This window comes from Drosophila serrata, unplaced genomic scaffold (assembly GCF_035046125.1).
Source record: "Drosophila serrata isolate PLE 108 unplaced genomic scaffold, ASM3504612v1 contig_240, whole genome shotgun sequence".
NCBI classification, from domain to species: domain Eukaryota; kingdom Metazoa; phylum Arthropoda; class Insecta; order Diptera; family Drosophilidae; genus Drosophila; species Drosophila serrata.
In genome coordinates this window covers 3,623,691-3,648,192 of record NW_028257138.1, presented here as the reverse complement: position 1 = coordinate 3,648,192, position 24,502 = coordinate 3,623,691, and the positions used below count along the sequence as shown (strand labels likewise).

At 31.3% G+C, this 24,502-nt stretch overlaps 1 protein-coding gene and 1 long non-coding RNA gene across 2 annotated transcripts in view; one reads left to right on the top strand and one right to left on the bottom strand.

Annotated features, from left to right (window-relative positions):
• The window catches only part of ssp3 (SCAPER domain-containing protein short spindle 3), a 39,297-nt gene extending 36,592 nt beyond the window's left edge, over window positions 1-2,705 (top strand). Inside the window, exons 10-11 of the mRNA XM_020943259.2 lie at window positions 1,405-1,731; window positions 1,890-2,705. Coding sequence (XP_020798918.2) covers window positions 1,405-1,731; window positions 1,890-2,054 — 492 coding nt within the window. The 3' untranslated portion in view covers window positions 2,055-2,705. The remainder of the gene's footprint in view (window positions 1-1,404; window positions 1,732-1,889) is intronic.
• The window catches only part of LOC110176818 (uncharacterized), a 120,497-nt gene that overhangs the window by 14,681 nt on the left and 81,314 nt on the right, over window positions 1-24,502 (bottom strand). The window lies entirely within an intron of this gene.

Here is a 24,502-nt window from a genome sequence, read left to right as displayed (position 1 = left end):
TTGGAAAATATGGAATTTTTCTTTCGGAGATAGTTCATCCTGATCTAAAATACATATGATTTATTTATAGGGTCGGAAATGACTCCTTCACTTTCTTTTAAGCTTCTGACTAAAATTATAATACTGCAACGGTATAAAAACTTAGTTCGAAAAACACCAATTGCATTTTTTACTGTTTCAATGCATTTTAATTTTTCTTTAAATGTTTCAGAATACTTTTTAAGGTTGAAGAATATAATTTTCTGCTGTTTTTTGCTATGCTAATTAGCTAACTTTAAGCTCTGCTTATTGGCCACAGTTTTTTGGCAGTGTGTCGTCTGGCGCAGGATTTCATTTCCTGTGTGTACCCTGAACCGGGAATCTCTTCGAGTATTCCGAGGATTTGAGTATTCGAGTATTCGAGTACTCGAGAGTGTGCGTCGTCTGCTGTTGCACGTGTCAATATTTAGTCGATGCAGCAGCCCGGAGGCTGGGCAAAAGGCAGGCAAGGCTCTCTCTACGCACTTGACAAACTAATTTGATAGACAAACTTTGCCAGAGCTTCCATCTCCAGCTCTACGTTGCTCCATCCCTCTGCCCACCGAAATGGCACTGGGATTAGAGCTATTTGTTTTAAATTACCACAAAAATAGATAAGGGTTTCGTTTCGTGTGGTGTGGTGTGGTCTGGTGAGGGCTCAGCTCATCAACTTTGCTGCTGCGCCGTTTTGGCAAATAATTTGATTCGGTTTTAATCAGCAAACTCAATTTCGAGGCGCGCTTCCTTGCCAGCCAGCCAGGCAGCCTGGTTGCCTGCCTTGTTTTTGCGTAAATATTGACTTTGTAAAATGAAATTTTCAAGTTTAACCCAAAGCCGGATTCGGGCTTTTTTTTCCGCCTCACAAATCCTTGCCGCTCGCTCATATCCTGCCGCGGCGGGTCGATGCGGGGGGCAGGCGTTGTTCTAGCCAGCCAGGCATGTCAATTGTTTGGCTAAATATTTGCTTAGTGCTCGTACTCGTCCACGTCCTGGTGCTCGTCCTCGTCCTCGTCGTCCTCGAACAAGTTGCCAGTTTCAGTTGGCCAGTTGAGTTGTTGAATCGAGTTTCGGCCTGCCAGGACAAACAAATTAGAAGCCGCTCTCTTGTCGGCACTCGTCCCTTATGCAAATAGCACAGAAATATATATATAACATATATATATATATATATAGAGAGGCAGCAATATAAACAATCCTGGCCACAGGATGTGCCTGGCCCTTCATTTCCTGCCCTAAACAAGTGCCACTCTTTCGATATTTGCTTTGACTTAATTAAAACATTTGCTCAGTGATTTCGGTTTATTCTGCCCATTGTGCTGTGTGTATTCTGTGTGTTGCCAATTAAATGTGCTTTGCTTTATTTTTATCTTTATTTGTTTCTATCAGGAAGCTTTGACCGTCGAGGGCCCTCTGTCTCTGAAGCTGCTGGACGTGATGATCCTCATCCTGAACTGTAGTGTCACGAATGCCCCCTGGACGAAGAAGAATGACAACACCACGATGCTCATCGATTTGATTGCCTCGCTGGCCTTCTTCTGTGTGAATAATCGACGGCATCAGGATCTGCTCATCTCGGAGCCATTTGTGGTGATCTTCAAGAATCTGGGCAAGCTGCCGACACAGTTTAATCCAGTGATTTATCCGTTTTTGGTCACCATGTGCTTTGGCAACGCGGCGGCCAGGGAGCTCATCTCCAAGGATTTCGATATGGCGGTAAGTTTGAGTAGCTTTTAAATGTTTCCTAACATTTTTACAAATAATACGACGTTGAATAACAATTTGTAGCTTCTTTAGTACCTATGTTATAGATGTATTTTATTTTTAGGAATTACACCAATTGAATTATATTTAATCTTTATTTCCCCTTACAGTTCGTTGACGAATACAGTAAATCGGAGGTGGCCCAAAGGAATCATGTGATCAAGCTGCTTCCCGTACGGCACAAAGAGAAAACCGTACCCAGTAACAGCAACAGCAACAATAACAATGCCAACAACAATCCGCAGCCAGGAATCAAGGGAGATAAAGGCTGTTAGCTACTTAAATATATCCTATAGATAGGATCGGAACCTTCAACTCGAAGTCTCAACTCTCAAGGTGATATTATTTTCAAAGAAAATGAAAAAACAACAGATAGGAAAGGAGAAAACGAACCGAACTCGAAACATTCGCAAAGAGATGAACAAGCCATGGGATAATTTGAAAGGGGAAAAAGCAGAAGGCGCACCACAAACATATTTTTAATATGTATAATTTATGTAATCTTAAACGTTAACTTAACACTCACATCATCAACTCACTCATTCTCACACACATTCGCTTAAAACAACACACACATTCACAAAGAACCTTAAGTCGAAACTCGCATAGATTTTATACCAATAATATAAAATATACTCACTGTAGCTTACGTTTAATGCTAAAGTATTAACATCCCATTTAACGCTGGCATTATAATCTCACAACTTACACCCACAATTCACAGTCACAGAGCACTCACTACAAATTCACAGTTATCGAATTAATATAAGTTTTTTGGTTCAAATACATGCAGAAAAATAAACACGGGAAGAAGGAATGAAAAATCACAACTACCTAACGTATTTTTTATAGACATTAATGTTTTGTGCAAAAAACTTATGATTAAATTAAAATCAAAATGAAATAAAGAATTCGAGAAATGGAAACCCGAAATGCCTTTTATTTATGGGTGGAAATGGGGGTTTTGGCACCATGTAAAACAAGGTAAGTGGTCTTTAAATTATTAAGGAACAGAGGGAAAGGAGTCTGTCTTGAGTATGCCGTATCTTTCAGGTATTAGTTACAAATATACAAGCACCTCTCACATTTAGCGCATCCACACAAAATTACACACTTGCAGGGTATTAGTCAGAAGTTTGCAGAACAGTGGAGTCATTTGCAATCCTACATAGCATATATATTCTTGATCAACATCATCAGGGGAATCTTTCTGGCTATATTCGGACGAAAAAATTTTTTTTCAGAAATTTCCCATTTTCGGAAAAAAAGGAAAGGGGTTACATCATGAAAATTTGCGAAAATCGGACAAAAATTTACTTTTTAAATGGAGTATGCAGTTTTATTAACCTGCTAAAAATTAACATACAAGCGCTTTCCGAATGGAAATTAATGCATTTTTGGCTAAGTTATGAATTTTTTAAATTTTGATTTGCCGAAAAAAATTCCTATAAAAATGTAGTTTAATGGTATTGCCCCTTCAGTCAGAAGCTTAAAAGAAAGTGAAGGAGTCATTTCCGACCCTATAAATCATATATATTCTTGATCAGCATCAACAGGGGAATCTTTCTAGCTATATTCGGACGAAAAAATTTTTTTCAGAAATTTCCCATTTTCGGAAAAAAAGGAAAGGGGTTACATCATGAAAATTTGCGAAAATTGGACAAAAATTCACTTTTTAAATGGAGTATGCAGTTTTATTAACCTGCTAAAAATTAACATACAAACGCTTTCCGAATTGAAATTAATGCATTTTTGGCTTAGTTATGAGATTTTTAAATTTTGATTTGTAGTAAAACTTGCATATAAAAATATAGTTAATTCCGACTAAAAAATGGTATTGCCCCTTCAGTCAGAAGCTTAAAAGAAAGTGAAGGAGTCTTTTCCGACCCTATAAATCATATATATTCTTGATCAGCATCAACAGGGGAATCTTTCTAGCTATATTCGGACGAAAAATTTTTTTTTCAGAAATTTCCCATTTTCGGAAAAAAAGGAAAGGGGTTACATCATGAAAATTTGCGAAAATCGGACAAAAATGCACTTTTTAAATGGAGTATGCAGTTTTATTAACCTGCTAAAAATTAACATACAAGCGCTTTCCGAATGGAAATTAATGCATTTTTGGCTAAGTTATGAATTTTTTAAATTTTGATTTGCCGAAAAAAATTCATATAAAAATGTACTTAAAATCGATGAAAAAATGGTATTGCCCCTTCAGTCAGAAGCTTAAAAGAAAGTGAAGGAGTCATTTCCGACCCTATAAATCTTAGGCAGTTTTATTAACCTGCTAAAAATTAACATAAGACCGCTTTTCCGAATTGAAATTAATGCATTTTTGGCTTAGTTACGAATTTTTTAAATTTTGATTTGCCGAAAAAAATTCCTATAAAAATGTAGTTTAATGGTATTGCCCCTTCAGTCAGAAGCTTAAAAGAAAGTGAAGGAGTCATTTCCGACCCTATAAATCTTAGGCAGTTTTATTAACCTGCTAAAAATTAACATACAAACGCTTTCCGAATGGAAATTAATGCATTTTTGGCTAAGTTATGAATTTTTTAAATTTTGATTTGCCGAAAAAAATGCATATAAAAATGTACTTAAAATCGATGAAAAAATGGTATTGCCCCTTCAGTCACAAGCTTAAAAGAAAGTGAAGGAGTCATTTCCGACCCTGTAAATCATATATATTCTTGATCAGCATCAACAGGGGAATCTTTCAAGCTAGATTCGGACGAAAAAATTTTTTTTCAGAAATTTCCCATTTTCGGAAAAAATGGAAAGGGGTTACATCATGAAAATTTGCGAAAATCCGGCAAAAATTCACTTTTTAAATGGAGTATGCAGTTTTATTAACCTGCTAAAAATTAACATACAAACGCTTTCCGAATTGAAATTAATGCATTTTTGGCTAAGTTATGATTTTTTTAAATTTTGATTTGCCGAAAAAAATTCATATAAAAATGTACTTAAAATCGATGAAAAAATGGTATTGCCCCTTCAGTCAGAAGCTTAAAAGAAAGTGAAGGAGTCATTTCCGACCCTATAAATCTTAGGCAGTTTTATTAACCTGCTAAAAATTAACATAAAACCGCTTTCCGAATTGAAATTAATGCATTTTTGGCTTAGTTACGAATTTTTTAAATTTTGATTTGCCGAAAAAAATTCCTATAAAAATGTAGTTTAATGGTATTGCCCCTTCAGTCAGAAGCTTAAAAGAAAGTGAAGGAGTCATTTCCGACCCTATAAATCATATATATTATTGATCAGCATCAACAGGGGAATCTTTCTAGCTATATTCGGACAAAAAATTTTTTTTTCAGAAATTTCCCATTTTCGGAAAAAAAGGAAAGGGGTTACATCATGAAAATTTGCGAAAATCGGACAAAAATTCACTTTTTAAATGGAGTATGCAGTTTTAATAACCTGCTAAAAATTAACATACAAACGCTTTCCGAATTGAAATTAATGCATTTTTGGCTTAGTTATGAGATTTTTAAATTTTGATTTGTCGTAAAACTTGCATATAAAAATATAGTTAATTCCGACTAAAAAATGGTATTGCCCCTTCAGTCAGAAGCTTAAAAGAAAGTGAAGGAGTCATTTCCGACCCTATAAATCATATATATTCTTGATCAGCATCAACAGGGAAATCTTTCTAGCTATATTCGGACAAAAAAATTTTTTTTCAGAAATTTCCCATTTTCGGAAAAAAAGGAAAATTTTTTCATGAAAATTTGCGAAAATCGGACAAAAATTCACTTTTTAAATGGAGTATGCAGTTTTATTAACCTGCTAAAAATTAACATAAGACCGCTTTCCGAATTGAAATTAATGCATTTTTGGCTTAGTTACAAATTTTTTAAATTTTGATTTGCCGAAAAAAATTCCTATAAAAATGTAGTTTAATGGTATTGCCCCTTCAGTCAGAAGCTTAAAAGAAAGTGAAGGAGTCATTTCCGACCCTATAAATCATATATATTCTTGATCAGCATCAACAGGGGAATCTTTCTAGCTATATTCGGACAAAAAATTTTTTTTTCAGAAATTTCCCATTTTCGGAAAAAAAGGAAAGGGGTTACATCATGAAAATTTGCGAAAATCTGACAAAAATTCACTTTTTAAATGGAGTATGCAGTTTTATTAACCTGCTAAAAATTAACATACAAACGCTTTCCGAATGGAAACTTATGCATTTTTGGCTAAGTTATGAATTTTTTAAATTTTGATTTGCCGAAAAAAATTCATATAAAAATGTACTTAAAATCGATGAAAAAATGGTATTGCCCCTTCAGTCAGAAGCTTAAAAGAAAGTGAAGGAGTCATTTCCGACCCTATAAATCATATATATTCTTGATCAGCATCAACAGGGGAATCTTTCTAGCTATATTCGGACGAAAAAATTTTTTTTCAGAAATTTCCCATTTTCGGAAAAAAAGGAAAGGGGTTACATCATGAAAATGTGCGAAAATCGGACAAAAATTCACTTTTTAAATGGAGTATGCAGTTTTATTAACCTGCTAAAAATTAACATACAAACGCTTTCCGAATTGAAATTAATGCATTTTTGGCTAAGTTATGATTTTTTTAAATTTTGATTTGCCGAAAAAAATTCATATAAAAATGTACTTAAAATCGATGAAAAAATGGTATTGCCCCTTCAGTCAGAAGCTTAAAAGAAAGTGAAGGAGTCATTTCCGACCCTATAAATCTTAGGCAGTTTTATTAACCTGCTAAAAATTAACATAAAACCGCTTTCCGAATTGAAATTAATGCATTTTTGGCTTAGTTACGAATTTTTTAAATTTTGATTTGCCGAAAAAAATTCCTATAAAAATGTAGTTTAATGGTATTGCCCCTTCAGTCAGAAGCTTAAAAGAAAGTGAAGGAGTCATTTCCGACCCTATAAATCATATATATTATTGATCAGCATCAACAGGGGAATCTTTCTAGCTATATTCGGACAAAAAATTTTTTTTTCAGAAATTTCCCATTTTCGGAAAAAAAGGAAAGGGGTTACATCATGAAAATTTGCGAAAATCGGACAAAAATTCACTTTTTAAATGGAGTATGCAGTTTTAATAACCTGCTAAAAATTAACATACAAACGCTTTCCGAATTGAAATTAATGCATTTTTGGCTTAGTTATGAGATTTTTAAATTTTGATTTGTCGTAAAACTTGCATATAAAAATATAGTTAATTCCGACTAAAAAATGGTATTGCCCCTTCAGTCAGAAGCTTAAAAGAAAGTGAAGGAGTCATTTCCGACCCTATAAATCATATATATTCTTGATCAGCATCAACAGGGAAATCTTTCTAGCTATATTCGGACAAAAAAATTTTTTTTCAGAAATTTCCCATTTTCGGAAAAAAAGGAAAATTTTTTCATGAAAATTTGCGAAAATCGGACAAAAATTCACTTTTTAAATGGAGTATGCAGTTTTATTAACCTGCTAAAAATTAACATAAGACCGCTTTCCGAATTGAAATTAATGCATTTTTGGCTTAGTTACAAATTTTTTAAATTTTGATTTGCCGAAAAAAATTCCTATAAAAATGTAGTTTAATGGTATTGCCCCTTCAGTCAGAAGCTTAAAAGAAAGTGAAGGAGTCATTTCCGACCCTATAAATCATATATATTCTTGATCAGCATCAACAGGGGAATCTTTCTAGCTATATTCGGACGAAAAAATTTTTTTTCAGAAATTTCCCATTTTCGGAAAAAAAGGAAAGGGGTTACATCATGAAAATTTGCGAAAATCGGACAAAAATTCACTTTTTAAATGGAGTATGCAGTTTTATTAACCTGCTAAAAATTAACATACAAACGCTTTCCGAATTGAAATTAATGCATTTTTGTCTTAGTTATGAGATTTTTAAATTTTGATTTGTCGTAAAACTTGCATATAAAAATATAGTTAATTCCGACTAAAAAATGGTATTGCCCCTTCAGTCAGAAGCTTAAAAGAAAGTGAAGGAGTCATTTCCGACCCTATAAATCATATATATTCTTGATCAGCATCAACAGGGGAATCTTTCTAGCTATATTCGGACGAAAAAATTGTTTTTCAGAAATTTCCCATTTTCGGAAAAAAAGGAAAGAGGTTACATCATGAAAATTTGCGAAAATCGGACAAAAATTCACTTTTTAAATGGAGTATGCAGTTTTATTAACCTGCTAAAAATTAACATACAAACGCTTTCCGAATTAAAATTAATGCATTTTTGGCTAAGTTATGAATTTTTTAAATTTTGATTTGCCGAAAAAATTTCATATAAAAATGTACTTAAAATCGATGAAAAAATGGTATTGCCCCTTCAGTCAGAAGCTTAAAAGAAAGTGAAGGAGTCATTTCCGACCCTATAAATCTTAGGCAGTTTTATTAACCTGCTAAAAATTAACATAAGACCGCTTTCCGAATTGAAATTAATGCATTTTTGGCTTAGTTACGAATTTTTTAAATTTTGATTTGCCGAAAAAAATTCATATAAAAATGTACTTAAAATCGATGAAAAAATGGTATTGCCCCTTCAGTCAGAAGCTTAAAAGAAAGTGAAGGAGACATTTCCGACCCTATAAATCATATATATTCTTGATCAGCATCAACAGGGGAATCTTTCTAGCTATATTCGGACGAAAAAAAATTTTTTTCAGAAATTTCCCATTTTCGGAAAAAAAGGAAAGGGGTTACATCATGAAAATTTGCGAAAATCCGACAAAAATTCACTTTTTAAATGGAGTATGCAGTTTTATTAACCTGCTAAAAATTAACATACAAACGCTTTCCGAATTGAAATTAATGCATTTTTGGCTTAGTTGCGAATTTTTTAAATTTTGATTTGCCGAAAAAATTTCATATAAAAATATACTTAAAATCGATGAAAAAATGGTATTGCCCCTTTAGTCAGAAGCTTAAAAGAAAGTGAAGGAGTCATTTCCGACCCTATAAATCTTAGGCAGTTTTATTAACCTGCTAAAAATTAACATAAGACCGCATTTCCGAATTGAAATTAATGCATTTTTGGCTTAGTTACGAATTTTTTAAATTTTGATTTGCCGAAAAAAATTCCTATAAAAATGTAGTTTAATGGTATTGCCCCTTCAGTCAGAAGCTTAAAAGAAAGTGAAGGAGTCTTTTCCGACCCTGTAAATCATATATATTCTTGATCAGCATCAACAGGGGAATCTTTCTAGCTATATTCGGACGAAAAAATTTTTTTTCAGAAATTTCCCATTTTCGGAAAAAAAGGAAAGGGGTTACATCATGAAAATTTGCGAAAATTGGACAAAAATTCACTTTTTAAATGGAGTATGCAGTTTTATTAACCTGCTAAAAATTAACATACAAACGCTTTCCGAATTGAAATTAATGCATTTTTGGCTTAGTTATGAGATTTTTAAATTTTGATTTGTCGTAAAACTTGCATATAAAAATATAGTTAATTCCGACTAAAAAATGGTATTGCCCCTTCAGTCAGAAGCTTAAAAGAAAGTGAAGGAGTCTTTTCCGACCCTGTAAATCATATATATTCTTGATCAGCATCAACAGGGGAATCTTTCTAGCTATATTCGGACGAAAAAATTTTTTTCAGAAATTTCCCATTTTCGGAAAAAAAAGGAAAGGGGTTACATCATGAAAATTTGCGAAAATCGGACAAAAATTCACTTTTTAAATGGAGTATGCAGTTTTATTAACCTGCTAAAAATTAACATACAAACGCTTTCCGAATTGAAATTAATGCATTTTTGGCTTAGTTATGAGATTTTAAAATTTTGATTTGTCGTAAAACTTGCATATAAAAATATAGTTAATTCCGACTAAAAAATGGTATTGCCCCTTCAGTCAGAAGCTTAAAAGAAAGTGAAGGAGTCTTTTCCGACCCTGTAAATCATATATATTCTTGATCAGCATCAACAGGGGAATCTTTCTAGCTATATTCGGACGAAAAAATTTTTTTTCAGAAATTTCCCATTTTCGGAAAAAAAGGAAAGGGGTTACATCATGAAAATTTGCGAAAATCGGACAAAAATTCACTTTTTAAATGGAGTATGCAGTTTTATTAACCTGCTAAAAATTAACATACAAACGCTTTCCGAATTAAAATTAATGCATTTTTGGCTAAGTTATGAATTTTTTAAATTTTGATTTGCCGAAAAAATTTCATATAAAAATGTACTTAAAATCGATGAAAAAATGGTATTGCCCCTTCAGTCAGAAGCTTAAAAGAAAGTGAAGGAGTCATTTCCGACCCTATAAATCTTAGGCAGTTTTATTAACCTGCTAAAAATTAACATAAGACCGCTTTCCGAATTGAAATTAATGCATTTTTGGCTTAGTTATGAGATTTTTAAATTTTGATTTGTCGTAAAACTTGCATATAAAAATATAGTTAATTCCGACTAAAAAATGGTATTGCCCCTTCAGTCAGAAGCTTAAAAGAAAGTGAAGGAGTCTTTTCCGACCCTGTAAATCATATATATTCTTGATCAGCATCAACAGGGGAATCTTTCTAGCTATATTCGGACGAAAAAATTTTTTTCAGAAATTTCCCATTTTCGGAAAAAAAAGGAAAGGGGTTACATCATGAAAATTTGCGAAAATCGGACAAAAATTCACTTTTTAAATGGAGTATGCAGTTTTATTAACCTGCTAAAAATTAACATACAAACGCTTTCCGAATTGAAATTAATGCATTTTTGGCTTAGTTATGAGATTTTAAAATTTTGATTTGTCGTAAAACTTGCATATAAAAATATAGTTAATTCCGACTAAAAAATGGTATTGCCCCTTCAGTCAGAAGCTTAAAAGAAAGTGAAGGAGTCTTTTCCGACCCTGTAAATCATATATATTCTTGATCAGCATCAACAGGGGAATCTTTCTAGCTATATTCGGACGAAAAAATTTTTTTTCAGAAATTTCCCATTTTCGGAAAAAAAGGAAAGGGGTTACATCATGAAAATTTGCGAAAATCGGACAAAAATTCACTTTTTAAATGGAGTATGCAGTTTTATTAACCTGCTAAAAATTAACATACAAACGCTTTCCGAATTGAAATTAATGCATTTTTGTCTTAGTTATGAGATTTTTAAATTTTGATTTGTCGTAAAACTTGCATATAAAAATATAGTTAATTCCGACTAAAAAATGGTATTGCCCCTTCAGTCAGAAGCTTAAAAGAAAGTGAAGGAGTCATTTCCGACCCTATAAATCATATATATTCTTGATCAGCATCAACAGGGGAATCTTTCTAGCTATATTCGGACGAAAAAATTTTTTTTCAGAAATTTCCCATTTTCGGAAAAAAAGGAAAGAGGTTACATCATGAAAATTTGCGAAAATCGGACAAAAATTCACTTTTTAAATGGAGTATGCAGTTTTATTAACCTGCTAAAAATTAACATACAAACGCTTTCCGAATTAAAATTAATGCATTTTTGGCTAAGTTATGAATTTTTTAAATTTTGATTTGCCGAAAAAATTTCATATAAAAATGTACTTAAAATCGATGAAAAAATGGTATTGCCCCTTCAGTCAGAAGCTTAAAAGAAAGTGAAGGAGTCATTTCCGACCCTATAAATCTTAGGCAGTTTTATTAACCTGCTAAAAATTAACATAAGACCGCTTTCCGAATTGAAATTAATGCATTTTTGGCTTAGTTACGAATTTTTTAAATTTTGATTTGCCGAAAAAAATTCATATAAAAATGTACTTAAAATCGATGAAAAAATGGTATTGCCCCTTCAGTCAGAAGCTTAAAAGAAAGTGAAGGAGACATTTCCGACCCTATAAATCATATATATTCTTGATCAGCATCAACAGGGGAATCTTTCTAGCTATATTCGGACGAAAAAAAATTTTTTTCAGAAATTTCCCATTTTCGGAAAAAAAGGAAAGGGGTTACATCATGAAAATTTGCGAAAATCGGACAAAAATTCACTTTTTAAATGGAGTATGCAGTTTTATTAACCTGCTAAAAATTAACATACAAACGCTTTCCGAATTGAAATTAATGCATTTTTGGCTTAGTTGCGAATTTTTTAAATTTTGATTTGCCGAAAAAATTTCATATAAAAATATACTTAAAATCGATGAAAAAATGGTATTGCCCCTTTAGTCAGAAGCTTAAAAGAAAGTGAAGGAGCCATTTCCGACCCTATAAATCTTAGGCAGTTTTATTAACCTGCTAAAAATTAACATAAGACCGCATTTCCGAATTGAAATTAATGCATTTTTGGCTTAGTTACGAATTTTTTAAATTTTGATTTGCCGAAAAAAATTCCTATAAAAATGTAGTTTAATGGTATTGCCCCTTCAGTCAGAAGCTTAAAAGAAAGTGAAGGAGTCTTTTCCGACCCTGTAAATCATATATATTCTTGATCAGCATCAACAGGGGAATCTTTCTAGCTATATTCGGACGAAAAAATTTTTTTTCAGAAATTTCCCATTTTCGGAAAAAAAGGAAAGGGGTTACATCATGAAAATTTGCGAAAATTGGACAAAAATTCACTTTTTAAATGGAGTATGCAGTTTTATTAACCTGCTAAAAATTAACATACAAACGCTTTCCGAATTGAAATTAATGCATTTTTGGCTTAGTTATGAGATTTTTAAATTTTGATTTGTCGTAAAACTTGCATATAAAAATATAGTTAATTCCGACTAAAAAATGGTATTGCCCCTTCAGTCAGAAGCTTAAAAGAAAGTGAAGGAGTCTTTTCCGACCCTGTAAATCATATATATTCTTGATCAGCATCAACAGGGGAATCTTTCTAGCTATATTCGGACGAAAAAATTTTTTTCAGAAATTTCCCATTTTCGGAAAAAAAAGGAAAGGGGTTACATCATGAAAATTTGCGAAAATCGGACAAAAATTCACTTTTTAAATGGAGTATGCAGTTTTATTAACCTGCTAAAAATTAACATACAAACGCTTTCCGAATTGAAATTAATGCATTTTTGGCTTAGTTATGAGATTTTTAAATTTTGATTTGTCGTAAAACTTGCATATAAAAATATAGTTAATTCCGACTAAAAAATGGTATTGCCCCTTCAGTCAGAAGCTTAAAAGAAAGTGAAGGAGTCTTTTCCGACCCTGTAAATCATATATATTCTTGATCAGCATCAACAGGGGAATCTTTCTAGCTATATTCGGACGAAAAAATTTTTTTCAGAAATTTCCCATTTTCGGAAAAAAAAGGAAAGGGGTTACATCATGAAAATTTGCGAAAATCGGACAAAAATTCACTTTTTAAATGGAGTATGCAGTTTTATTAACCTGCTAAAAATTAACATACAAACGCTTTCCGAATTGAAATTAATGCATTTTTGGCTTAGTTATGAGATTTTTAAATTTTGATTTGTCGTAAAACTTGCATATAAAAATATAGTTAATTCCGACTAAAAAATGGTATTGCCCCTTCAGTCAGAAGCTTAAAAGAAAGTGAAGGAGTCTTTTCCGACCCTGTAAATCATATATATTCTTGATCAGCATCAACAGGGGAATCTTTCTAGCTATATTCGGACGAAAAAATTTTTTTTCAGAAATTTCCCATTTTCGGAAAAAAAGGAAAGGGGTTACATCATGAAAATTTGCGAAAATCCGACAAAAATTCACTTTTTAAATGGAGTATGCAGTTTTATTAACCTGCTAAAAATTAACATACAAACGCTTTCCGAATTGAAATTAATGCATTTTTGGCTTAGTTATGAGATTTTTAAATTTTGATTTGTCGTAAAACTTGCATATAAAAATATAGTTAATTCCGACTAAAAAATGGTATTGCCCCTTCAGTCAGAAGCTTAAAAGAAAGTGAAGGAGTCTTTTCCGACCCTGTAAATCATATATATTCTTGATCAGCATCAACAGGGGAATCTTTCTAGCTATATTCGGACGAAAAAATTTTTTTCAGAAATTTCCCATTTTCGGAAAAAAAAGGAAAGGGGTTACATCATGAAAATTTGCGAAAATCGGACAAAAATTCACTTTTTAAATGGAGTATGCAGTTTTATTAACCTGCTAAAAATTAACATACAAACGCTTTCCGAATTGAAATTAATGCATTTTTGGCTTAGTTATGAGATTTTAAAATTTTGATTTGTCGTAAAACTTGCATATAAAAATATAGTTAATTCCGACTAAAAAATGGTATGCCCCTTCAGTCAGAAGCTTAAAAGAAAGTGAAGGAGTCTTTTCCGACCCTGTAAATCATATATATTCTTGATCAGCATCAACAGGGGAATCTTTCTAGCTATATTCGGACGAAAAAATTTTTTTTCAGAAATTTCCCATTTTCGGAAAAAAAGGAAAGGGGTTACATCATGAAAATTTGCGAAAATCGGACAAAAATTCACTTTTTAAATGGAGTATGCAGTTTTATTAACCTGCTAAAAATTAACATACAAACGCTTTCCGAATTGAAATTAATGCATTTTTGTCTTAGTTATGAGATTTTTAAATTTCGATTTGTCGTAAAACTTGCATATAAAAATATAGTTAATTCCGACTAAAAAATGGTATTGCCCCTTCAGTCAGAAGCTTAAAAGAAAGTGAAGGAGTCATTTCCGACCCTATAAATCATATATATTCTTGATCAGCATCAACAGGGGAATCTTTCTAGCTATATTCGGACGAAAAAATTTTTTTTCAGAAATTTCCCATTTTCGGAAAAAAAGGAAAGAGGTTACATCATGAAAATTTGCGAAAATCGGACAAAAATTCACTTTTTAAATGGAGTATGCAGTTTTATTAACCTGCTAAAAATTAACATACAAACGCTTTCCGAATTAAAATTAATGCATTTTTGGCTAAGTTATGAATTTTTTAAATTTTGATTTGCCGAAAAAATTTCATATAAAAATGTACTTAAAATCGATGAAAAAATGGTATTGCCCCTTCAGTCAGAAGCTTAAAAGAAAGTGAAGGAGTCTTTTCCGACCCTGTAAATCATATATATTCTTGATCAGCATCAACAGGGGAATCTTTCTAGCTATATTCGGACAAAAAATTTTTTTTTCAGAAATTTCCCATTTTCGGAAAAAAAAGGAAAGGGGTTACATCATGAAAATTTGCGAAAATCGGACAAAAATTCACTTTTTAAATGGAGTATGCAGTTTTATTAACCTGCTAAAAATTAACATACAAACGCTTTCCGAATTGAAATTAATGCATTTTTGGCTTAGTTATGAGATTTTAAAATTTTGATTTGTCGTAAAACTTGCATATAAAAATATAGTTAATTCCGACTAAAAAATGGTATTGCCCCTTCAGTCAGAAGCTTAAAAGAAAGTGAAGGAGTCTTTTCCGACCCTGTAAATCATATATATTCTTGATCAGCATCAACAGGGGAATCTTTCTAGCTATATTCGGACGAAAAAATTTTTTTTCAGAAATTTCCCATTTTCGGAAAAAAAGGAAAGGGGTTACATCATGAAAATTTGCGAAAATCGGACAAAAATGCACTTTTTAAATGGAGTATGCAGTTTTATTAACCTGCTAAAAATTAACATACAAGCGCTTTCCGAATGGAAATTAATGCATTTTTGGCTAAGTTATGAATTTTTTAAATTTTGATTTGCCGAAAAAAATTCATATAAAAATGTACTTAAAATCGATGAAAAAATGGTATTGCCCCTTCAGTCAGAAGCTTAAAAGAAAGTGAAGGAGTCATTTCCGACCCTATAAATCTTAGGCAGTTTTATTAACCTGCTAAAAATTAACATAAGACCGCTTTTCCGAATTGAAATTAATGCATTTTTGGCTTAGTTACGAATTTTTTAAATTTTGATTTGCCGAAAAAAATTCCTATAAAAATGTAGTTTAATGGTATTGCCCCTTCAGTCAGAAGCTTAAAAGAAAGTGAAGGAGTCATTTCCGACCCTATAAATCTTAGGCAGTTTTATTAACCTGCTAAAAATTAACATACAAACGCTTTCCGAATGGAAATTAATGCATTTTTGGCTAAGTTATGAATTTTTTAAATTTTGATTTGCCGAAAAAATTTCATATAAAAATGTAGTTTAATGGTATTGCCCCTTCAGTCAGAAGCTTAAAAGAAAGTGAAGGAGTCATTTCCGACCCTATAAATCATATATATTCTTGATCAGCATCAACAGGGGAATCTTTCTAGCTATATTCGGACAAAAAATTTTTTTTTCAGAAATTTCCCATTTTCGGAAAAAAAGGAAAGGGGTTACATCATGAAAATTTGCGAAAATCTGACAAAAATTCACTTTTTAAATGGAGTATGCAGTTTTATTAACCTGCTAAAAATTAACATACAAACGCTTTCCGAATGGAAACTTATGCATTTTTGGCTAAGTTATGAATTTTTTAAATTTTGATTTGCCGAAAAAAATTCATATAAAAATGTACTTAAAATCGATGAAAAAATGGTATTGCCCCTTCAGTCAGAAGCTTAAAAGAAAGTGAAGGAGTCATTTCCGACCCTATAAATCTTAGGCAGTTTTATTAACCTGCTAAAAATTAACATAAGACCGCTTTCCGACTTGAAATTAATGCATTTTTGGCTTAGTTACAAATTTTTTAAATTTTGATTTGCCGAAAAAAATTCCTATAAAAATGTAGTTTAATGGTATTGCCCCTTCAGTCAGAAGCTTAAAAGAAAGTGAAGGAGTCATTTCCGACCCTATAAATCATATATATTCTTGATCAGCATCAACAGGGGAATCTTTCTAGCTATATTCGGACGAAAAAATTTTTTTTCAGAAATTTCCCATTTTCGGAAAAAAAAGGAAAGGAAAAAGGAAAGTTACATCATGAAAATTTGCGAAAATCGGACAAAAATTCACTTTTTAAATGGAGTATGCAGTTTTATTAACCTGCTAAAAATTAACATACAAACGCTTTCCGAATTGAAATTAATGCATTTTTGGCTTAGTTATGAGATTTTAAAATTTTGATTTGTCGTAAAACTTGCATATAAAAATATAGTTAATTCCGACTAAAAAATGGTATTGCCCCTTCAGTCAGAAGCTTAAAAGAAAGTGAAGGAGTCATTTCCAACCCTATAAATCATATATATTCTTGATCAGCATCAACAGGGGAATCTTTCTAGCTATATTCGGACAAAAAATTTTTTTTTCAGAAATTTCCCATTTTCGGAAAAAAAGGAAAGGGGTTACATCATGAAAATTTGCGAAAATCCGACAAAAATTCACTTTTTAAATGGAGTATGCAGTTTTATTAACCTGCTAAAAATTAACATACAAACGCTTTCCGAATTGAAATTAATGCATTTTTGGCTTAGTTATGAGATTTTTAAATTTTGATTTGCCGAAAAAAATTCATATAAAAATGTAGTTTAATGGTATTGCCCCTTCAGTCAGAAGCTTAAAAGAAAGTGAAGGAGTCATTTCCGACCCTATAAATCTTAGGCAGTTTTATTAACCTGCTAAAAATTAACATAAGACCGCTTTCCGAATTGAAATTAATGCATTTTTGGATTAGTTACGAATTTTTTAAATTTTGATTTGCCGAAAAAAATTCCTATAAAAATGTAGTTTAATGGTATTGCCCCTTCAGTCAGAAGCTTAAAAGAAAGTGAAGGAGTCATTTCCGACCCTATAAATCTTAGGCAGTTTTATTAACCTGCTAAAAATTAACATACAAACGCTTTCCGAATGGAAATTAATGCATTTTTGGATTAGTTACGAATTTTTTAAATTTTGATTTGCCGAAAAAATTTCATATAAAAATGTACTTAAAATCGATGAAAAAATGGTATTGCCCCTTCAGTCAGAAGCTTAAAAGAAAGTGAAGGAGTCATTTCCGACCCTATAAATCTTAGGCAGTTTTATTAACCTGCTAAAAATTAACATACAAACGCTTTCCGAATTGAAATTAATGCATTTTTGGCTTAGTTATGAGATTTTTAAATTTTGATTTGCCGAAAAAAATTCATATAAAAATGTAGTTTAATGGTATTGCCCCTTCAGTCAGAAGCTTAAAAGAAAGTGAAGGAGTCATTTCCGACCCTATAAATCTTAGGCAGTTTTATTAACCTGCTAAAAATTAACATAAGACCGCTTTCCGAATTGAAATTAATGCATTTTTGGATTAGTTACGAATTTTTTAAATTTTGATTTGCCGAAAAAATTTCATATAAAAATGTACTTAAAATCGATGAAAAAATGGTATTGCCCCTTCAGTCAGAAGCTTAAAAGAAAGTGAAGGAGTCATTTCCGACCCTATAAATCTTAGGCAGTTTTATTAACCTGCTAAAAATTAACATACAAACGCTTTCCGAATTGAAATTAATGCATTTTTGGCTTAGTTATGAGATTTTTAAATTTTGATTTGCCGAAAAAAATTCATATAAAAATGTAGTTTAATGGTATTGCCCCTTCAGTCAGAAGCTTAAAAGAAAGTGAAGGAGTCATTTCCGACCCTATAAATCTTAGGCAGTTTTATTAACCTGCTAAAAATTAACATAAGACCGCTTTCCGAATTGAAATTAATGCATTTTTGGATTAGTTACGAATTTTTTAAATTTTGATTTGCCGAAAAAATTTCATATAAAAATGTACTTAAAATCGATGAAAAAATGGTATTGCCCCTTCAGTCAGAAGCTTAAAAGAAAGTGAAGGAGTCATTTCCGACCCTATAAATCATATATATTCTTGATCAGCATCAACAGGGGAATCTTTCTAGCTATATTCGGACGAAAAAAATTTGTTTCAGAAATTTCCCATTTTCGGAAAAAAAGGAAAGGGGTTACATCATGAAAATTTGCGAAAATCCGACAAAAATTCACTTTTTAAATGGAGTATGCAGTTTTATTAACCTGCTAAAAATTAACATACAAACGCTTTCCGAATTGAAATTAATGCATTTTTGGCTTAGTTATGAGATTTTTAAATTTTGATTTGCCGAAAAAAATTCCTATAAAAATGTAGTTTAATGGTATTGCCCCTTCAGTCAGAAGCTTAAAAGAAAGTGAAGGAGTCATTTCCGACCCTATAAATCTTAGGCAGTTTTATTAACCTGCTAAAAATTAACATACAAACGCTTTCCGAATGGAAATTAATGCATTTTTGGATTAGTTACGAATTTTTTAAATTTTGATTTGCCGAAAAAATTTCATATAAAAATGTACTTAAAATCGATGAAAAAATGGTATTGCCCCTTCAGTCAGAAGCTTAAAAGAAAGTGAAGGAGTCATTTCCGACCCTATAAATCTTAGGCAGTTTTATTAACCTGCTAAAAATTAACATACAAACGCTTTCCGAATTGAAATTAATGCATTTTTGGCTTAGTTATGAGATTTTTAAATTTTGATTTGCCGAAAAAAATTCATATAAAAATGTAGTTTAATGGTATTGCCCCTTCAGTCAGAAGCTTAAAAGAAAGTGAAGGAGTCATTTCCGACCCTATAAATCTTAGGCAGTTTTATTAACCTGCTAAAAATTAACATAAGACCGCTTTCCGAATTGAAATTAATGCATTTTTGGATTAGTTACGAATTTTTTAAATTTTGATTTGCCGAAAAAATTTCATATAAAAATGTACTTAAAATCGATGAAAAAATGGTATTGCCCCTTCAGTCAGAAGCTTAAAAGAAAGTGAAGGAGTCATTTCCGACCCTATAAATCATATATATTCTTGATCAGCATCAACAGGGGAATCTTTCTAGCTATATTCGGACGAAAAAAATTTTTTTCAGAAATTTCCCATTTTCGGAAAAAAAGGAAAGGGGTTACATCATGAAAATTTGCGAAAATCCGACAAAAATTCACTTTTTAAATGGAGTATGCAGTTTTATTAACCTGCTAAAAATTAACATACAAACGCTTTCCGAATTGAAATTAATGCATTTTTGGCTTAGTTATGAGATTTTTAAATTTTGATTTGCCGAAAAAAATTCATATAAAAATGTAGTTTAATGGTATTGCCCCTTCAGTCAGAAGCTTAAAAGAAAGTGAAGGAGTCATTTCCGACCCTATAAATCTTAGGCAGTTTTATTAACCTGCTAAAAATTAACATAAGACCGCTTTCCGAATTGAAATTAATGCATTTTTGGATTAGTTACGAATTTTTTAAATTTTGATTTGCCGAAAAAATTTCATATAAAAATGTACTTAAAATCGATGAAAAAATGGTATTGCCCCTTCAGTCAGAAGCTTAAAAGAAAGTGAAGGAGTCATTTCCGACCCTATAAATCTTAGCCAGTTTTATTAACCTGCTAAAAATTAACATAAGACCGCTTTCCGAATTGAAATTAATGCATTTTTGGATCAGTTACGAATTTTTTAAATTTTGATTTGCCGAAAAAATTTCATATAAAAATGTACTTAAAATCGATGAAAAAATGGTATTGCCCCTTCAGTCAGAAGCTTAAAAGAAAGTGAAGGAGTCATTTCCGACCCTATAAATCTTAGGCAGTTTTATTAACCTGCTAAAAATTAACATAAGACCGCTTTCCGAATTGAAATTAATGCATTTTTGGCTTAGTTACGAATTTTTTTAAATTTTGATTTGCCGAAAAAAATTCCTATAAAAATGTAGTTTAATGGTATTGCCCCTTCAGTCAGAAGCTTAAAAGAAAGTGAAGGAGTCATTTCCAACCCTATAAATCATATATATTCTTGATCAGCATCAACAGGGGAATCTTTCTAGCTATCTTCGGACAAAAAAATTTTTTTTCAGAAATTTCCCATTTTCGGAAAAAAAGGAAAGGGGTTACATCATGAAAATTTGCGAAAATCGGACAAAAAATCACTTTTTAAATGGAGTATGCAGTTTTATTAACCTGCTAAAAATTAACATACAAACGCTTTCCGAATTGAAATTAATGCATTTTTGGCTTAGTTATGAGATTTTTAAATTTTGATTTGCCGAAAAAATTTCATATAAAAATGTACTTAAAATCGATGAAAAAATGGTATTGCCCCTTCAGTCAGAAGCTTAAAAGAAAGTGAAGGAGTCATTTCCGACCCTATAAATCATATATATTCTTGATCAGCATCAACAGGGGAATCTTTCTAGCTATATTCGGACGAAAAAAATTTTTTTCAGAAATTTCCCATTTTCGGAAAAAAAGGAAAGGGGTTACATCATGAAAATTTGCGAAAATCGGACAAAAAATCACTTTTTAAATGGAGTATGCAGTTTTATTAACCTGCTAAAAATTAACATACAAACGCTTTCCGAATTGAAATTAATGCATTTTTGGCTTAGTTATGAGATTTTTAAATTTTGATTTGCCGAAAAAAATTCATATAAAAATGTAGTTTAATGGTATTGCCCCTTCAGCCAGAAGCTTAAAAGAAAGTGAAGGAGTCATTTCCGACCCTATAAATCTTAGGCAGTTTTATTAACCTGCTAAAAATTAACATAAGACCGCTTTCCGAATTGAAATTAATGCATTTTTGGATTAGTTACGAATTTTTTAAATTTTGATTTGCCGAAAAAAATTCCTATAAAAATGTAGTTTAATGGTATTGCCCCTTCAGTCAGAAGCTTAAAAGAAAGTGAAGGAGTCATTTCCGACCCTATAAATCTTAGGCAGTTTTATTAACCTGCTAAAAATTAACATAAGACCGCTTTCCGAATTGAAATTAATGCATTTTTGGATTAGTTACGAATTTTTTAAATTTTGATTTGCCGAAAAAAATTCATATAAAAATGTACTTAAAATCGATGAAAAAATGGTATTGCCCCTTCAGTCAGAAGCTTAAAAGAAAGTGAAGGAGTCATTTCCGACCCTATAAATCTTAGGCAGTTTTATTAACCTGCTAAAAATTAACATAAGACCGCTTTCCGAATTGATATTAATGCATTTTTGGATTAGTTACGAATTTTTTAAATTTTGATTTGCCGAAAAAAATTCCTATAAAAATGTAGTTTAATGGTATTGCCCCTTCAGTCAGAAGCTTAAAAGAAAGTGAAGGAGTCATTTCCGACCCTATAAATCTTAGGCAGTTTTATTAACCTGCTAAAAATTAACATACAAACGCTTTCCGAATGGAAATTAATGCATTTTTGGCTAAGTTATGAATTTTTTAAATTTTGATTTGCCGAAAAAAATTTATATAAAAATGTACTTAAAATCGATGAAAAAATGGTATTGCCCCTTCAGTCAGAAGCTTAAAAGAAAGTGAAGGAGTCATTTCCGACCCTATAAATCTTAGGCAGTTTTATTAACCTGCTAAAAATTAACATACAAACGCTTTCCGAATTGAAATTAATGCATTTTTGGATTAGTTACGAATTTTTTAAATTTTGATTTGCCGAAAAAAATTCCTATAAAAATGTAGTTTAATGGTATTGCCCCTTCAGTCAGAAGCTTAAAAGAAAGTGAAGGAGTCATTTCCGACCCTATAAATCTTAGGCAGTTTTATTAACCTGCTAAAAATTAACATACAAACGCTTTCCGAATGGAAATTAATGCATTTTTGGCTAAGTTATGAATTTTTTAAATTTTGATTTGCCGAAAAAAATTTATATAAAAATGTACTTAAAATCGATGAAAAAATGGTATTGCCCCTTCAGTCAGAAGCTTAAAAGAAAGTGAAGGAGTCATTTCCGACCCTATAAATCTTAGGCAGTTTTATTAACCTGCTAAAAATTAACATAAGACCGCTTTCCGAATTGATATTAATGCATTTTTGGATTAGTTACGAATTTTTTAAATTTTGATTTGCCGAAAAAAATTCCTATATAAATGTAGTTTAATGGTATTGCCCCTTCAGTCAGAAGCTTAAAAGAAAGTGAAGGAGTCATTTCCGACCCTATAAATCTTAGGCAGTTTTATTAACCTGCTAAAAATTAACATACAAACGCTTTCCGAATTGAAATTAATGCATTTTTGGATTAGTTACGAATTTTTTAAATTTTGATTTGCCGAAAAAATTTCATATAAAAATGTACTTAAAATCGATGAAAAAATGGTATTGCCCCTTCAGTCAGAAGCTTAAAAGAAAGTGAAGGAGTCATTTCCGACCCTATAAATCTTAGGCAGTTTTATTAACCTGCTAAAAATTAACATACAAACGCTTTCCGAATTGAAATTAATGCATTTTTGGCTTAGTTATGAGATTTTTAAATTTTGATTTGCCGAAAAAAATTCATATAAAAATGTAGTTTAATGGTATTGCCCCTTCAGTCAGAAGCTTAAAAGAAAGTGAAGGAGTCATTTCCGACCCTATAAATCTTAGGCAGTTTTATTAACCTGCTAAAAATTAACATAAGACCGCTTTCCGAATTGAAATTAATGCATTTTTGGATTAGTTACGAATTTTTTAAATTTTGATTTGCCGAAAAAATTTCATATAAAAATGTACTTAAAATCGATGAAAAAATGGTATTGCCCCTTCAGTCAGAAGCTTAAAAGAAAGTGAAGGAGTCATTTCCGACCCTATAAATCTTAGGCAGTTTTATTAACCTGCTAAAAATTAACATAAGACCGCTTTCCGAATTGAAATTAATGCATTTTTGGATCAGTTACGAATTTTTTAAATTTTGATTTGCCGAAAAAATTTCATATAAAAATGTACTTAAAATCGATGAAAAAATGGTATTGCCCCTTCAGTCAGAAGCTTAAAAGAAAGTGAAGGAGACATTTCCGACCCTATAAATCATATATATTCTTGATCAGCATCAACAGGGGAATCTTTCTAGCTATATTCGGACGAAAAAAAATTTTTTTCAGAAATTTCCCATTTTCGGAAAAAAAGGAAAGGGGTTGTTACATCATGAAAATTTGCGAAAATCCGACAAAAATTCACTTTTTAAATGGAGTATGCAGTTTTATTAACCTGCTAAAAATTAACATACAAACGCTTTCCGAATTGAAATTAATGCATTTTTGGCTTAGTTATGAGATTTTTAAATTTTGATTTGCCGAAAAAAATTCCTATAAAAATGTAGTTTAATGGTATTGCCCCTTCAGTCAGAAGCTTAAAAGAAAGTGAAGGAGTCATTTCCGACCCTATAAATCTTAGGCAGTTTTATTAACCTGCTAAAAATTAACATAAGACCGCTTTCCGAATTGAAATTAATGCATTTTTGGATTAGTTACGAATTTTTTAAATTTTGATTTGCCGAAAAAATTTCATATAAAAATGTACTTAAAATCGATGAAAAAATGGTATTGCCCCTTCAGTCAGAAGCTTAAAAGAAAGTGAAGGAGTCATTTCCGACCCTATAAATCTTAGGCAGTTTTATTAACCTGCTAAAAATTAACATAAGACCGCTTTCCGAATTGAAATTAATGCATTTTTGGCTTAGTTACGAATTTTTTAAATTTTGATTTGCCGAAAAAATTTCATATAAAAATGTACTTAAAATCGATGAAAAAATGGTATTGCCCCTTCAGTCAGAAGCTTAAAAGAAAGTGAAGGAGTCATTTCCGACCCTATAAATCATATATATTCTTGATCAGCATCAACAGGGGAATCTTTCTAGCTATATTCGGACGAAAAAAAATTTTTTTCAGAAATTTCCCATTTTCGGAAAAAAAGGAAAGGGGTTACATCATGAAAATTTGCGAAAATCGGACAAAAATGCACTTTTTAAATGGAGTATGCAGTTTTATTAACCTGCTAAAAATTAACATACAAACGCTTTCCGAATTGAAATTAATGCATTTTTGGCTTAGTTATGAGATTTTTAAATTTTGATTTGCCGAAAAAAATTCATATAAAAATGTAGTTTAATGGTATTGCCCCTTCAGTCAGAAGCTTAAAAGAAAGTGAAGGAGTCAT